The 15,819-nt window shown below is 51.9% G+C and overlaps 2 protein-coding genes across 4 annotated transcripts in view; both read right to left on the bottom strand.

Annotated features, from left to right (window-relative positions):
- AUTS2 (activator of transcription and developmental regulator AUTS2) overlaps positions 1-1,864 on the bottom strand; it is a 1,069,563-nt gene extending 1,067,699 nt beyond the window's left edge. For all 3 annotated transcript variants that reach the window (XM_059414736.1, XM_059414738.1, XM_059414737.1), the window contains exon 1: positions 1,524-1,864. In XM_059414736.1, coding sequence (XP_059270719.1) covers positions 1,524-1,832 — 309 coding nt within the window. In that variant the 5' untranslated portion in view covers positions 1,833-1,864. The remainder of the gene's footprint in view (positions 1-1,523) is intronic.
- Positions 1,865-2,199: 335 nt separating this feature from the next.
- LOC132027287 (basic proline-rich protein-like) lies at positions 2,200-9,103 on the bottom strand. The gene is made up of 3 exons (XM_059416040.1): positions 9,029-9,103; positions 3,258-4,214; positions 2,200-2,907 (listed from the first exon to the last, which is right to left on the bottom strand). The coding sequence occupies exons 1-3, from the start codon at positions 9,101-9,103 to the stop codon at positions 2,200-2,202; spliced, it is 1,740 nt and encodes a 579-aa protein (XP_059272023.1).
- Positions 9,104-15,819: the final 6,716 nt, after the last annotated feature.

Here is a 15,819-nt window from a genome sequence, read left to right as displayed (position 1 = left end):
CCGGCCACCGCCCCCGGCCACCGTCCACGGGCCACCGTCCCCGGCCATCCCCACCCGCAGCCCCACCGGGAAGCAGAGGAGGACAGTCCTGACACCAAGGCTTCCGTTGTAAACAACACTTCCACCCGACCGCACAGGGCAGGCCAACCCCGCGGGCTCCCCGGGCGCTTCCAGCCTGTGACATGCGACCTGTCAGAGACAAAGCTCGCGGGCCACGGCTCCCACGACACCGTCGCGCCGGCCCGAAAACCCCGGGGAGAGAGAAAAGTTTCCTTCCGAAACCGCCGAGCAGCACGTCAGGTGCCCCGACGGCTGGAACCAACTCCGCTCTGGGTTCGGTGCCCAGAAAGGGGACGGAGCGCGCCGCATCTCCCGCCTCCGGTGTGCCCGGTGCGGTGGGGGCGGGGACGGGGGGGCGGGGGCTGCGTCTGCGGAGGCCGGGGCCGGGGGCCGGGGCCGGGGGCGGGGGCCGGGGCCGGGGCCGGGGGCGGAGGCCAGCCGCGGCCCCGCCACGTAAGTGGGGTCGGCCCGGGCCCCCGGACGGCGGGGCGCGGGGCCGGCAGGACAATGTGATTCGGAAATGCACGGGCAGGTGCCCGAGGAATAAAGACACACACACACACACACGCACGCACACACGCGCACACAAAGCCAATCAGGAAAAGAAAGGGAAACACAGAAAAAGGAGAGGGCAGGGACCGTTCGGCGACGAGCCCTCGACGGCGGCCCGGCTTCCTTCCCCCCCGCCCGCCCCGCCGTACCTTTTTCTGTCCTTTCCCCGAACTGCTCGTGTACACACGCGCGCACACGCACACGCACACACACACACACGCACACACACACGCGGGCCCGTGTCTCGCGGAGACGGCCGTTAACCCGTTCGGCGCCGAGCCCCACGGCGCAGGGACGTCCCGGCCTCTCCTCGCCCCTCCCCCTCCTGTCGCCCGGCCCAGAGAAAACGCCCCCTTGCCCAGCTTCACCGGAAAGGAGAAAAAAAAGAAAAAAAAAAAAACACCCAGGAGCAGGGGAGGGGGGCGGCCAAGGAGCCCCCAAGCCCATCGGGCCCAGCCCCGGGGCCGCCGGAGCGGGGAAGGGGCGAGCGGGCGGCCGCGCGCGCTCGGACGCCGGGCTGGGCGGAGAGCCCACCCCGAGCCGGGCACCGGCGCCCCGAAGCCGGCCGCACACGGCCCCGGCCGAGCAGCCGTGCCTGGGGAGCGCGAGGAGGCCGGCGCCGGGGCCGAGCCCTCCGCCGAGGGGGCGCATTGTTGGGCCGCCGGGACCCCGGGCCGCCGCGGAGGGGGCGCGGGCGGAAGGCGAGCGAGGACTGGCGACCGGGCGCCCCGGCTCGGCTCGCGCTCCCCTCTCGCGCCCCCGCCCCCCACCCTGAGCCCTCGGCCCAGACAGACAGACAGACGGACGGACAGACGGACGGAGCGGAGCGCGGCGGGGGCGCGGGGCGGCGGGCCGGGCGCCGCCGAGGGGTCGCGCATAAAGGCGGCCCGCGGGGGCGGGGGTCCCCTTACCTCCAGCGCCTCAAAAGTGACAAAGCTGGTCATGGCAAATCCATCGATGATGTCCTCCTCGGCCGACGTGGACTCGCGGCGCTTCCTCCGCGGCGGCCGCGGCCGGGACGGGGCGGAGGACGGGGGCTTCCCATTGTCTTCCTTGTCGGAGCCCGACGACGAGGCGAGCGAGGGCGCCCGGGTCCGGCCCGCCCCGCCGCCGCCCGCCGCGCCGGCCCCCAGCCCGCCCCGGGAGCGCCTCTCCCGGTCTCGCTGCGACCGCGACCGCCGCTTCTTGCGGAGTCCATGGCCCCGCGCCGGGCCCTCCATGGCTCCGCCGCGCCGGGGAGCCCCGCGCTCGCCGCCCGCGCGCCACGGGCTCCGGCCGCGGCCGCCCAGCACAGCGGACCCCGAGCCCTGCCTCGCCCGCCGCGGCGTCCCTCCGCCCCGAGCCGGGCGCGGGGGCGACGGCGGCCGAAAGACGGCGGCGAGGGGAAGAGAGCGAGGAGAAAGGGAAGGGGGAAGGGGCGGGGAGAGGGAGGGGGCGGGCGGGCGAGGGCGAGCGGCGAGCAGCCCGCGTGCGGGGCTCCCCGCGGCCGCGCGGGTCGGAGACGCCCGGCCGCCGCCGAGCGAAGTAATGGCCGCACGCGCGGGGCCGCTCCGGAGGCGGAAAAATAACTCCCGGGCGGGCGATAAATCAGGGTCGCGGGACGCTCGGATCGGGGGCCCTGCCCGCGGCCATGCCCCGCCGCGCGCCCGCCCCCGGGGCACGCCGGCCCCCCGCCCCGACAGCGCGGCCCGAAGGTCGCGGGAAAGTGGGGGCCGCGAACTTCCCCGCCCCCCCCGGCCGGGAGCGCCCCCGCCGCCGCCGCCGCGCCGCGAACTCAGTCCCGGGCCCCGGACCTTCAGGGGACGCGGCCGCGGGAGGCCCCGGCTCGCGAGCGCCCGCGGGGGGACCAGACCCCCCGGGGAGGGCACATAACAGGGGAGCGGGCGGCGGGGGCGGGCGACCGCGGAGGGGTGGGGGAGGAGGGCGGCGGGTGCGGGGCAGCGGCGGGGCTCGCCGCTCGGTCCGGGGGGAGGCGCGAGCCGCGGGGGCGGCCCCCGGCGCGGCCCCCCGCCCCCCGCCGCTCAGGAAAATCCGGCCCCGGCCCCGCGGACCCGGTCGCCCGTGCTCGGAGGAGGGAGGGGGCGAGTCCGCCGACGAGCAGAGCAGAAAGGAAGCCCCGGCGGGAGGGACCCCGGGGCGCCGCCGCCGCCGCCGCCGCCGCCGCTCTGCGCCCAGCCCCAGGGCAAGCGCGGCCAGAAGCGCCGGGGACGCCGCTCGCGCCGCCGCCGCTAGCGCTGCCGCCGCCGCCGCCGCGAGAGCCCCGAGCCGGAGGGTGCGCGGCGTGTCCCCGGGCGGCTGCAGCGGGAGCCCGGGCACGGCCCCATCCTCCGCCCGCCCGCCCGCCTCGCTCAGCGCCCGCTCCTCCCCCTCCGCGGCCGGCCCACCGCCGCCGCCGCCGCCTCAGCCCAGCCCCGCGCCCGCCCGCCCGCCCGCACGCGCGCGCGCACGCGCCCCCGCCCTCCCCGCGCCTCGCTCGGCGCGCGCTCCCGCCCCCGCGGCCCCGGACGGCTGGATCACGTGGCCCGCCGGGCTCCCTCCGCCCCCGCCCCCTCCCCAGTTGTAGAGTGTGTAGAAAGCAAAAGGCTGGGGGCTGGCCGCGCTCGCGGGCCCGGGGCATGCGCGCTGGGGCGGCCGGGCCTGCGCACTGGGGGCGGAGGGGAGCGGGGAGTGGGGACCGCCGGGGGCGGGGGCGGGGGCGTGGAGGGGCCGCGCGCGTGGGGACGGCTGCGGCCTCGCGGGCTGGGCGCGCGGGGGGGTGGAGGCCGCGGAGATGGCCCGGCCGGCTGCCGCGGGGGCGCGTGCGGGCCCCTGTCCCCGCCCCCTCCGCGCCCCCGCCGCCGCCTCGGGACACTTGTCCCTCGACCCCTCGCGCCAGCGCCGCCGGGGACGCGGGGCCGCCCGCGCGGAGGCTCCCGGAGTGTGCGTCCCGGACCGATGGGGGCGGCGCCGAGGGACTTCGGAGCGGGCACCCGCGGGGGCTTCCCCGGAGGGGGACGCGGCCGCGGGCGACGGAGAGGGGCGCGGGTGCCCGAGGGCGGGCCTCGGCCCCGCTGGGGGACTCGGAGAGGCCCCGCGGCCGGACTTGGAAACTTTTCTCCCACGTGGTGGCCCGACGCGTGACCGGGTGACCCCGCGCCGGGTGACCTCTGGGCGCTGCACGCCTTCCAGCGGGGCCCCGGGACGCGCCGGCGGCTTCGGGGCGGGAGGGGCCGCGCCGTGCGCCCCGGGCCGAACTTGAACTCGGCCGGGGGCAGGGGGCGGAGCCGCAGGGGCCGGGACCGCCCCCCGGGCGACCCGCGGGACCCGCCCCGCGCGCCCCTGCGGCCGCCGGCTTCCTCTGCGGGGGCCGGGGCGGGGGTCCCTCTGTTCCTGGCGCTGCCCCCGCCGCGGCGCTGCCGCCGCTGCTCGTGGACCGTCGCGCCCAGAGTGGACCCGCGAGACCGGCCGCTCGGGGTGCGAGAGCTGCGCGGCTTTCGGGGCCCCGGACCGACCCGTGCCACGCGAAAGGCGCCCACAGCCCTTTCTCCGCGGCCTCGCAGCTGCCCGCCCCACCCGGGATCCGGCGCAGAGGGGCTGGGGCGCGTCGCCCCGCACCCCAGGAGCTGCCCCCGGGAGGAAGACCAGGGAACGAGCGGACCCGGTGCAACTGCTCGCGGGGGCCGGTCCCGGACTGGACGCTCTGTACATCGTGCCGCCTCTTGACTCAGTTTCCCCGTTTTATGGGGACTGCCGGACGGAGATGGAAAAGAAAGGGGCGCGACACCCCTGCGTACCCAGGCCTGGGTGATTCCCTAATTCATTTCTTCACTTAACAATGACTAGGGCCTGCTGGGGGCCAGGCACAGTTCTCGGCGCTGGGCACCCGGCGGGACCCAAAACGGAGAAGGTCCTCCTTGGATCTGGGGTTGAGGCAGGCAGGTCGCCCCCAGCCTGCGCTCTGTGGCCCTGTGATGGTCATTCCCTTAAATCACACTCCAGCACCCCCTTTTCTGGATGTTTGTGACATCAGAGGTGGGGGGTGGGCAGGAGGGGACAATGGTGGGAACGAAGCTCCCGGAGCAGAGGGAGCAACCACCGCACTGTGAAGAAGCTGGGCTTCCTGCCTTCCCGGGGAACCGACCATTTGACCTTAGGCAAGACTCTTAAATGACCCGTTTGCTCATCTGGAAATCAAAGAGTTTCGATTCAATGTTCAAAAAGTTCCCTTTCAGGTCTACCACTGGCCTTCTCAAAGGATATCTTTTCAAGTAAATGGTGTGCTTTACTTCTCCGGAAGAGTGACCCATATATGGGATCGTAATCAATTTATTAAGAACATGGTGCCACCTTCCAAAGCTACCTACTGAGCGGGCGGCCCCCGCAGCAGTTCGCGGACACTGCGCCTCTGGACAGACTGGAACTTGCCTGTTAATCTCTAGGACGCTGTCCCAGCAGCTGCTGAAATCCACGCTAAGTTTATCAAGTTCAGGGCTACCCCAAAAACGCAAGTTCTTTGTCATTGAAAGGAAGGACATCGGTTCATTTTTAGGGTTTATAGGAAAGTGAAAGATGTTTTAAGTACTGATAAGTTTCAGTGAAAACTAAGATCTAACTTCCGGTTACAGTCACTTTTCACAACTTTGGGGGCTGGGTTGAGGAAGGTGTGAAATTGGCAAATATAATAAAAAGTATAATATTAGTGACTTTCCAGAGTAGCCCTTGGCAATGCTGTCTTTAAAGAGTAATGTCTGGTAGGGGAAAAAAAAAATGGATGGTAATGCACTGCGTCCAAGAACCTTGCCTCTGGCAAGAGTAATTTGCAAATGCATTTTGGGATAATGTTTAAATGATTTTTTTTTTTCAGGGTCCAAGTGCAATGCTCATTGGAATTGGTAATGCCTTTTGGGTCAGAGTTTCAATTTTCTCCCATCAGAGAATTAAAATTGTTTGTGGATGATGTCGCCCATATCTGTTTCTAATTCTCCATGTCGTCTATGTTGTAAGAGCAACAGGATTAATGTTATAATGATGAATAACCACCATATCATAAGCTAAGTACTTACTGTGTGCCAGGCGCTGTTCTAAGTTATAATATCTCATTTAATCCTCGTGAATTTTGAGAAAAGTTTTATTATACCTATTTTAGAGTTGAGTAAACTGAGGCTTAAGGAGGTTAAGCAAAGGGGCCCCGGGGTAGATCAGTTGGTTAAGTGTCAGACTCTTGATTTCAGCTCGGGTCACTGCCTCGGGGTTTTGAGATGGTTCCCCACGCCTGACTCTGTGCTGAGCGTAGAGCTGTGCTGAAAATTCTCTCTCTCTCCCCCTCCCCCTCACCCCTCCCCCTCCATCTGGGTACATGCACGCTCTCTCTCTAAAAGAGAAGAAGAACCAAAACGTCAAGTGTAGGTAGCATGGCTTTTCATGGTGAGCTTCATTTGGCCTGAGTGACTCGGTAACTTGTTCTTTTCGTGGTTATGCTGAACACCTTTGTCACAATGATCCCTCGAGAAACCAAATGCTGGGGCGCCTGGGTGGCTCAGTGGGTTAAGCCTCTGCCTTTGGCTCAGGTCATGATCTCAGGGTCCTGGGATCGAGCCCCGCGTCGGGCTCTCTGCTCAGTAGGGAGCCTGCTTCCCCCCCTCTCTCTCTCTGCCTGCCTCTCTGTCTGGTGATCTCTGTCTGTCAAATAAATAAAATCTTTTAAAAAAAGAAAAAAAGAAACCAAATGCTATGTCTAGGGTAGAACTACTTTGGAAAACTGGCAATATCTACTCAAGTTAAACATAGGAACGCTCCATGGACCACCACGTCCATTCCTAGGAATATACCAACGTCAAATGTGTATCAAAAGATATCTATTGGCAGTAAAATGGGGCAGTGATTGGTGATACATTCATGTAATGAAAAACAGTACATCGCTGAGAGTGACCAGTCTACTTCCAAATGCGGTAACCTATGTGAATCTCTTCAATATGACACTGAGAAGCAAGACGCACAGAACATGTGTTGTCGAAAACGGGCGAAACTCCTTTTTGCTCTCAGAAATCAGGACAAGGGTTACCTTGAAAGGGCCTAATGCCTGGGAGGGGGCATCAGGAGGGCTTCTGAGGAGTTGATCTTGTTCTGTTTCTTGGGGTGGTGCTGGTTAAACCTGGGTGTTTGGTTTGTGACAGTTCACCAAGCTGTGGCATTATGATGCACATCCTTCTCTGTGGCTTGTGTTTCACAAACGTAACATGCTATGTAGACATGGGGAGGGTCCTGTTCCTATACATGTCAGTATTTATAGAATACTTATTTTCTCATGGATCAGTGATGCTGTCCAAGGGCTCCTCAGCCGTAGAACGGTTAAATAAGCTACCGTGTATTCACACAGCACCACAGTGTGAACGCATGATGGGGTACTGTATAGTCAACCCAAATAAAGCATAGCATATGATCAGATTTCTTACCACGCAGAATGAAAGATAAAGCTTAAACTTGAAATGGGCAGTTTGAATGAGCTCATAATTCGTATCAGCAAAAGCTTGGGTGAATTCTTTGCCGAAAGACTGTTGTTGCTGATAAAGAGTAAAGCTAAGGAAATAATTCCTTAAGAGGTTGCTTGCTTAGTAGGAAAGACACTCAGGTGGTCCTGGAAAACACAAAGGCAAAAACTTACCTCTGTGTTCAGGAATAAGATACTTAACGCAGGAGAGCCTCTCCAGTTGCACGATCTTTTATTCGAATCGATGATTAATACTCAAACTGTATCTTGAACATTCAACCTTGACTAGTCAGAGGATACTATTATAGCTCAATGACTGAACTTAAACTCCGAGCATTCCACGCAGCGACAGCTATTTTTGGTACCAGATTTTCTAAATTACTAAATTTTTATATCCCTCTAAAGTCTCGCACTTTGCACTCTGCCAACACGGCAATTATTAATACATCCTTCTTGATATTATGTATGAGTATATAATATTTGAGTTTAATTTATTAGGAAGATTGATTTTTAACTCAAGGCAGCTTCAGGTTTATGTTTTGGTCGTTTATAACTTTCAGTTATTTTGTGTGTGTGTCTGCGCTGAGACCAGCGTAGAACTGAGCTGGTTAACGGATCTATCTTTATGCCATTTCCAAATGAGCAAATGAGAGCCTCGCACACTTAATATCCCTCCTTTAACCCTCACGAGTTGTTTTTAATAATAAGTATTCCTGGGGAGAAGTGATAGCTTGCATTAACTGACACAGAGCCCGTCAGCAAGATCATTGTTGTAACTTTGCCCTAATTATCACCTGCTGTTTTAATTTTTTTCCCCCCGCATTGGAAGTTGTTTTTCAAAGTGCAGTTTTAATGTTCAAGAAAGATGGAGGGGGGAAATGTGTGGTTCAACTTGCTAAATGTTGTGCCACTTTCCATAACATTGTACAATAGACTTTGATCATCTTTACAGGTGTCCGTGCTGAATGATCACATCGATCAACCCATAGTCTTCAGAGTCGGCCCTGTGAAGCCAAAGATACCTGCTGGTAGGGGCGCCTGGGTGGCTCAGTGGGTTAAAGCCTCTGCCTTTGGCTCAGGTCATGATCCCAGGATCCTGGGGTCGAGCCCCACATCGGGCTCTCTGCTCTGCAGGGAGCCTGCTTCCTCCTCTCTCTCTCTCCTTGCCTCTCTGCCTACTTGTGATCTCTGCCTGTCGAATAAATAAATAAAATCTTAAAAAAAAAAAAAAGATACCTGCTGTTGATCAAACTATGATCATGCAAAAGGGTAGTTTTGCAAATTTTAACGAGCTTTAGATTTTCACAAAACTAACCAGTCTTCCTGTCCCTTCTGTGGGCAGTGCCTTCTATTTGACATGATGAGATGGGAAATGATGTATAATCACAAGAAAAAACTTCAAATTAGACTTTTTAAAGGTGGAAATGGAAGATCTCTGTTTTTATTATGGGTTATAACCCTGAGGAACAGTTTCTCTATTGGATTTGGTAGATGACTTGTGATGAATTGTGATTTTGTTTTCATTTTTATTTGAAGAGAAATATTGATCTAAAAGGATCAGATTCAGAATAGGTAACATCCTGATTGAAAAAAGCATCAGTCTTTTGGAATTACATAAAGAACATAATAAACTTATAGTCCATTATAGCCCAGACTTAATTTCAAGCTTCTATTTATAAAGCGTAATAATTATTGGTGTTCCTGGCTGGCTCAGTTGGAGGCGTAGGTAATTCTTGATCCTAGGATCGTGAGTTCAAGCCCCACGCTGGGTGTCAAGATTGCTTAAATAAATACAATGGAAAAAATAAAAGTAATAATACATAATAATGATTTTAAATTTCTGTGTTCAAGGCCTTTTGTGGTCTGGTCCCAGGTATGTTCTCAACCTCCTTCATTCTGGCATATTTCTATGCATCCGAAGCTCAGCACTTGCCTACAAGACTTGCATACCTTTGCCCACACTGGTGCTTCATCCCAGAACCTTCTTTCCCGCCGTCCGAATTTGCTGGATGTCTCCTCGCCCATCGAGACCCATTTATCCATCAAGGTCAATTCATCCGAAAACTTTACTCCGATTGCTACTTCCATTCAGAATTAACAACTTTTCTCTACTTATGTGGCATTTTAATTTCGGTATATTTTAATTATCATTAGAGATTTCAAATTAATATAGTTAACACTCATGTACTCTCTCTGTTGCTTAAGAAATAAAACATTTCCAGGGGCGCGTGGGTAGTCCGATGAGTTGAGCATCTGAGCTCAGGTCTTGATCTCAAGATGGTGAGTTTGAGTCCCCCCTTCCCCCGCACTGAGCCTGCTTAAAAAAAAAACACTTGAGCCCTCCTCTGTACATCTTCTGGAATTGTGTCCTCACTCCTCCCACTGCCTCCTTCCCACCCACCCCCACTCTCCCCAGATCATTATCCTAAAGTCCATGATTATTATTGCATTCATTTCTATTTTTACTTTATTAGAAGTACTCCTAAACAATATATACTGTTCTTTGGCATGTTTTAAAAGATACATAAATGATATCCATCTATATGTATTCTCCTGGAACTTGTTTTTTTTTTAAATTTTTTTATTTTTTATAAACATATATTTTTATCCCCAGGGGTACAGGTCTGTGAATCACCAGGTTTACACACTTCACAGCACTCACCAAAGCACATACCCTCCCCAATGTCCATAATCCCACCCCCTTCTCCCAAAACCCCTCCCCCCGGCAACCCTCAGTTTGTTTTGTGAGATTAAGAGTCACTTATGGTTTGTCTCCCTCCCAATCCCATCTTGTTTCATTGATTCTTCTCGTACCCACTTAAGCCCCCATGTTGCATCACCACTTCCTCATATCAGGGAGATCATATGATAGTTGTCTTTCTCTGCTTGACTTATTTCGCTAAGCATGATCGCTCTAGTTCCATCCATGTTGTCGCAAATGGCAAGATTTCATTTCTTTTGATGGCTGCATAGTATTCCATTGTGTATATATACCACATCTTCTTGATCCATTCATCTGTTGATGGACATCTAGGTTCTTTCCATAGTTTGGCTATTGTGGACATTGCTGCTATAAACATTCGGGTGCACGTGCCCCTCTGGATCACGACGTTTGTATCTTTAGGGTAAATACCCAATAGTGCAATTGCTGGGTCATAGGGCAGTTCTATTTTCAACATTTTGAGGAACCTCCATGCTGTTTTCCAGAGTGGCTGCACCAGCTTGCATTCCCACCAACAGTGTAGGAGGGTTCCCCTTTCTCCGCATCCTCGCCAGCATCTGTCATTTCCTGACTTGTTGATTTTAGCCATTCTGACTGGTGTGAGGTGATATCTCATTGTGGTTTTGATTTGTATTTCCCTGATGCCGAGTGATATGGAGCACTTTTTCATGTGTCGTTGGCCATCTGGATGTCTTCTTTGCAGAAATGTCTGTTCATGTCCTCTGCCCATTTCTTGATTGGATTATTTGTTCTTTGGGTGTTGAGTTTGCTAAGTTCTTTATAGATTCTGGACACTAGTCCTTTATCTGATATGTCGCTTGCAAATATCTTCTCCCATTCTGTCAGTTGTCTTTTGATTTTGTTAACTGTTTCCTTTGCTGTGCAAAAGCTTTTGATCTTGATGAAATCCCAATAGTTCATTTTTGCCCTTGCTTCCCTTGCCTTTGGCGTTGTTCCTAGGAAGGTGTTGCAGTGGCTGAGGTCAAAGAGGTTGCTGCCTGTGTTCTCCTCAAGGATTTTGATGGATTCTTGTCTCACATTGAGGTCCTTTATCCATTTTGAGTCTATTTTCGTGTGTGGTGTAAGGAAATGGTCCAATTTCATTTTTCTGCATGTGGCTGTCCAATTTTCCCAGCACCATTTATTGAAGAGGCTGTCTTTTTTCCATTGGACATTCTTTCCTGCTTTGTCGAAGATTAGTTGACCATAGAGTTGAGGGTCTATTTCTGGGCTCTCTATTCTGTTCCATTGATCTATGGGTCTGTTTTTGTGCCAGTACCATGCTGTCTTGATGATGACAGCTTTGTAATGGAGCTTGAAGTCCGGAATTGTGATGCCACCAACGTTGGCTTTCTTTTTCAATATCCCTTTGGCTATTCGAGGTCTTTTCTGGTTCCATATAAATTTTGGAATTATTTGTTCCATTTCTTTGAAAAAGATGGATGGTACTTTGATAGGAATTGCATTAAATGTGTAGATTGCTTTAGGTAGCATAGACATTTTCACAATATTTATTCTTCCAATCCAGGAGCATGGAACATTTTTCCATTTCTTTGTGTCTTCCTCAATTTCTTTCATGAGTACTTTATAGTTTTCTGAGTATAGATTCTGTGCCTCTTTGGTTAGGTTTATTCCTAGGTATATTATGGTTTTGGGTGCAATTGTAAATGGGATTGACTCCTTAATTTCTCTTTCTTCTGTCTTGCTGTTGGTGTAGAGAGATGCAACTGATTTCTGTGCATTGATTTTATATCCTGACACTTTACTGAATTCCTGTATGAGTTCCAGCAGTTTTGGAGTGGAGTCTTTTGGGTTTTCCACATATAGTATCATATCATCTGCGAAGAGTGATAATTTAACTTCTTCTTTGCCGATTTGGATGCCTTTAATTTCCTTTTGTTGTCTGATTGCTGAGCCTAGGACCTCTAGTACTATGTTGAATAGCAGTGGTGATAATGGACATCCCTGCCGTGTTCCTGACCTTAGTGGAAAAGCTTTCAGTTTTTCTCCATTGAGAATGATATTTGCGGTGGGTTTTTCAAAGATGGCTTTGATGATATTGAGGTATGTGCCCTCTATCCCTACACTTTGAAGAGTTTTGATCAGGAAGGGATGTTGTACTTTGTCAAATGCTTTTTCGGCATCTATTGAGAGTATCATATGGTTCTTGTTCTTTCTTTTACTGATGTGTTGTATCACATTGACTGATTTGCGGATGTTGAACCAACCTTGCAGCCCTGGAATAAATCCCACTTGGTCGTGGTGAATAATCTTTTTAATGTACTGTTGAATCCTATTGGCTAGTATTTTGTTGAGTATTTTCGCATCTGTGTTCATCAAGGATATTGGTCTATAGCTCTCTTTTTTGATGGGATCCTTGTCTGGTTTTGGGATCAAGGTGATGCTGGCCTCATAAAATGAGTTTGGAAGTTTTCCTTCCATTTCTATTTTTTGGAACAGTTTCAGGAGAATAGGAATTAGTTCTTCTTTAAATGTTTGGTAGAATTCCCCCGGGAAGCCGTCTGGCCCTGGGCTTTTGTTTGTTTGGAGACTTTTAATGACTGTTTCAATCTCCTTACTGGTTATGGGTCTGTTCAGGCTTTCTACTTCTTCCTGGTTCAGTTGTGGTAGTTTATATGTTTCTAGGAATGCATCCATTTCTTCCAGATTGTCAAATTTATTGGCGTAGAGTTGCTCACAGTATGTTCTTATAATAGTTTGTATTTCTTTGGTGTTAGTTGTGATCTCTCCTCTTTCATTCATGATTTTATTTATTTGGGTCCTTTCTCTTTTCTTTTTGATAAGTCGGGCCAAGGGTTTATCAATTTTATTAATTCTTTCAAAGAACCAGCTCCTAGTTTCGTTGATTTGTTCTATTGTTTTTTTGGTTTCTATTTCATTGATTTCTGCTCTGATCTTTATGATTTCTCTTCTCCTGCTGGGCTTAGGGTTTCTTTCTTGTTCTTTCTCCAGCTCCTTTAGGTGTAGGGTTAGGTTGTGTACCTGAGACCTTTCTTGTTTCTTGAGAAAGGCTTGTACCGCTATATATTTTCCTCTCAGGACTGCCTTTGTTGTGTCCCACAGATTTTGAACCGTTGTATTTTCATTATCATTTGTTTCCATGATATTTTTCAATTCTTCTTTAATTTCCCGGTTGACCCATTCATTCTTTAGAAGGATGCTGTTTAGTCTCCATGTATTTGGGTTCTTTTCAAACATCCTTTTGTGGTTGAGTTCTAGCTTTAGAGCATTGTGGTCTGAAAATATGCAGGGAATGATCCCAATCTTTTGATACCGGTTGAGTCCTGATTTAGGACTGAGGATGTGATCTATTCTGGAGAATGTTCCATGTGCACTAGAGAAGAATGTGTATTCTGTTGCTTTGGGATGAAATGTTCTGAATATATCTGTGATGTCCATCTGGTCCAGTGTGTCATTTAAGGCCTTTATTTCCTTGCTGATCTTTTGCTTGGATGATCTGTCCATTTCAGTGAGGGGAGTGTTAAAGTCCCCTACTATTATTGTATTATTGTTTATGTGTCTCTTTGATTTTGTTATTAATTGGTTTATATAGTTGGCTGCTCCCACGTTGGGGGCATAGATATTTAAAATTGTTAAATCTTCTTGTTGGACAGATCCTTTGAGTATGATATAGTGTCCTTCCTCATCTCTTATTATAGTCTTTGACTTAAAATCTAATTGATCTGATATAAGGATTGCCACTCCTGCTTTCTTCTGATGTCCATTAGCATGGTAAATTCTTTTCCACCCCCTCACTTTAAATCTGGAGGTGTCTTTGGGCTTAAAATGAGTTTCTTGGAGGTAACATATAGATGGGTTTTGTTTTTTTATCCATTCTGATACCCTGTGTCTTTTGACAGGGGCATTTAGCCCATTAACATTCAGGGAAACTGAATTTAGTGCCATTGTATTGCCTGTAAGGTGACTGTTACTGTATATGGTCTCTGTTCCTTTCTGATCTACCACTTGTACGCTCTCTCTTTGCTTAGAGGACCCCTTTCAAGATTTCCTGTAGAGCTGGTTTGGTCTTTGCAAATTCTTCCAGTTTTTATTTGTCCTGGAGTCTTTTAATCTCTCCTTCTATTTTCAATGATAGCTTAGCTGGATATAGTATTCTTGGCTGCATGTTTTTCTCATTTAGTGCTCTGAAAATATCATGCCAGCTCTTTCTGGCCTGCCAGGTCTCTGTGGATAAGTCAGCTGCCAATCTAATATTTTTACCATTGTATGTTACAGACTTCTTTTCCCGGGCTGCTTTCAGGATTTTCTCTTTGTCACTGAGACTTGTAAATTTTACTATTAGGTGATGGGGTGTGGGCCTATTCTTATTGATTTTGAGGGGTGTTCTCTGAGCCTCTTGAATTTTGATGCTCGTTCCCTTTGCCATATTGGGGAAATTCTCCCCAATAATTCTCTCCAGTATACCTTCTGCTCCCCTCTCTCTTTCTTCTTCTTCTGGAATCCCAATTATTCTAATGGTGTTTCGTCTTATGGTGTCACTTATCTCTCGAATTCTCCCCTCGTGGTCCCGTGGCTGTTTGTCCCTCTTTTGCTCAGCTTCTTTATTCTCTGTCATTTGGTCTTCTATATCACTAATTCTTTCTTCTGCCTCATTTATCCTAGCAGTGAGAGCCTCCATTTTTGATTGCACCTCATTAATAGCTTTTTTGATTTCAACTTGGTTAGATTTTAGTTCTTTTATTTCTCCAGAAAGGGCTTTTATACCTCTCGAGAGGGTTTCTCTAATATCTTCCATGCCTTTTTCGAGCTCGGCTAGAACCTTGATAATTGTCATTCTGAACTCTAGATCTGACATATTACCAATGTCTGTATTGATTAGGTCCCTAGCCTTCGGTACTGCCTCTTGTTCTTTTTTTTGTGTTGAATTATTCCGTCTTGTCATTTTGTCCAGATAAGAGTATATGAAGGAGCAAGTAAAATTCTAAAAGGGTGGCAACAACCCCAGGAAAATATGCTTTAACCAAATTAGAAGAGATCTCAAATCGTGAGGGGGGAGAAAGGGGATAGAAAGAGGTTCAAAAAGGAAGAAAGAAAAAAAAAAGAAAAAAGAAAAAAAAGAAAAGAAAAGAATTTTTAAAAAAGAAAACAAATAAGAAAAATATAAAAAAGAAAAATATATATATATATTGGATAAACTAGTTAAAAAACGTTAAAAAAGAAAAAGGTAAAAGTTAAAAAAAAATTTATCAGAAGGCGAGAAAAAAACAAAATATGAAAAAGAAAAAAATTAAATTAACTGCAAGACTAAAAAAAAATCACAGGGAGAAAGCCATGAGTTCCATGTTTTGCTTTCTCCTCCTCTGGAATTCTGCTGCTCTCCTTGGTATTGAACCGTACTCCTTGGTAGGTGAACTTGGTCTCGGCTGGATTTCTTGTTGATCTTCTGGGGGAGGGGCCTGGTGTAGTGATTCTCAAGTGTCTTTGCCCCAGGCGGAATTACACCGCCCTTACCCGGGGCCGGGGTGAGTAATCCGCTCGGGTTCGCTTTCAGGAGCTTTTGTTCCCTGAGCGCTTTCCGTAGAGTTCCGGAGGACGGGAATACAAATGGCGGCCTCCTGGTTTCTGGCCCGGAGGAGCCGAGACCCGGGGCCGCACTCCTCAGTGCGCCCTCAGAGAACAGCGCCCTGTCACTCCCGTCTGCCTGACCTCCGGCCGCGCTCCGAGCTCACCGAGCCTGCGACCAGCTCAAGGTAACACCGAGCTGCGAGCTCACTGTCGGCTCTGTCTCTGCAGCCGGCTTCCCCGTTCCAATACCCGCAAGCTCTGCGACACTCAGACACCCCCGATCCTTCTGTGACCCTGCGGGACCTGAGGCCACGCTGACCCCGCGTGGGCTTTGCCCCGGTTTAGCTTCTGGAGCGATGTCCCTCAGCGGAACAGACTTTTAAAGGTCCTGATTTTGTGCGCGGTTGCTCCGCCGCTTGCCGGGAGCCGGCCCCTCCCCCCGGGGTCTATCTTCCGTCGCTTTGGATTCACT

Source organism: Mustela nigripes, chromosome 11 (assembly GCF_022355385.1).
Source record: "Mustela nigripes isolate SB6536 chromosome 11, MUSNIG.SB6536, whole genome shotgun sequence".
Classification (NCBI taxonomy): Eukaryota; Metazoa; Chordata; class Mammalia; order Carnivora; family Mustelidae; genus Mustela; species Mustela nigripes.
Note: the sequence above shows the minus strand (reverse complement) of the source record. Positions and strands in the feature narration are given on the sequence as shown.

Bases quoted from the DNA above. Each gene is read 5' to 3' on its own strand.
- LOC132027287 (XM_059416040.1), bottom strand. From the start codon at position 9,103: ATGGGCGAGGAGACATCCAGCAAATTCGGACGGCGGGAAAGAAGGTTC. The intron at 4,215-9,028 runs GTATGCAAGTCT...TCCCGGGGGCAG, and splicing joins AAGCACCAGTGTGGGCAAAG to CTCCTGGGGTGCGGGGCGAC. The intron at 2,908-3,257 runs GTGCGCAGGCCC...CTCCCGCTGCAG, and splicing joins CCCGCTCCCCTCCGCCCCCA to CCGCCCGGGGACACGCCGCG.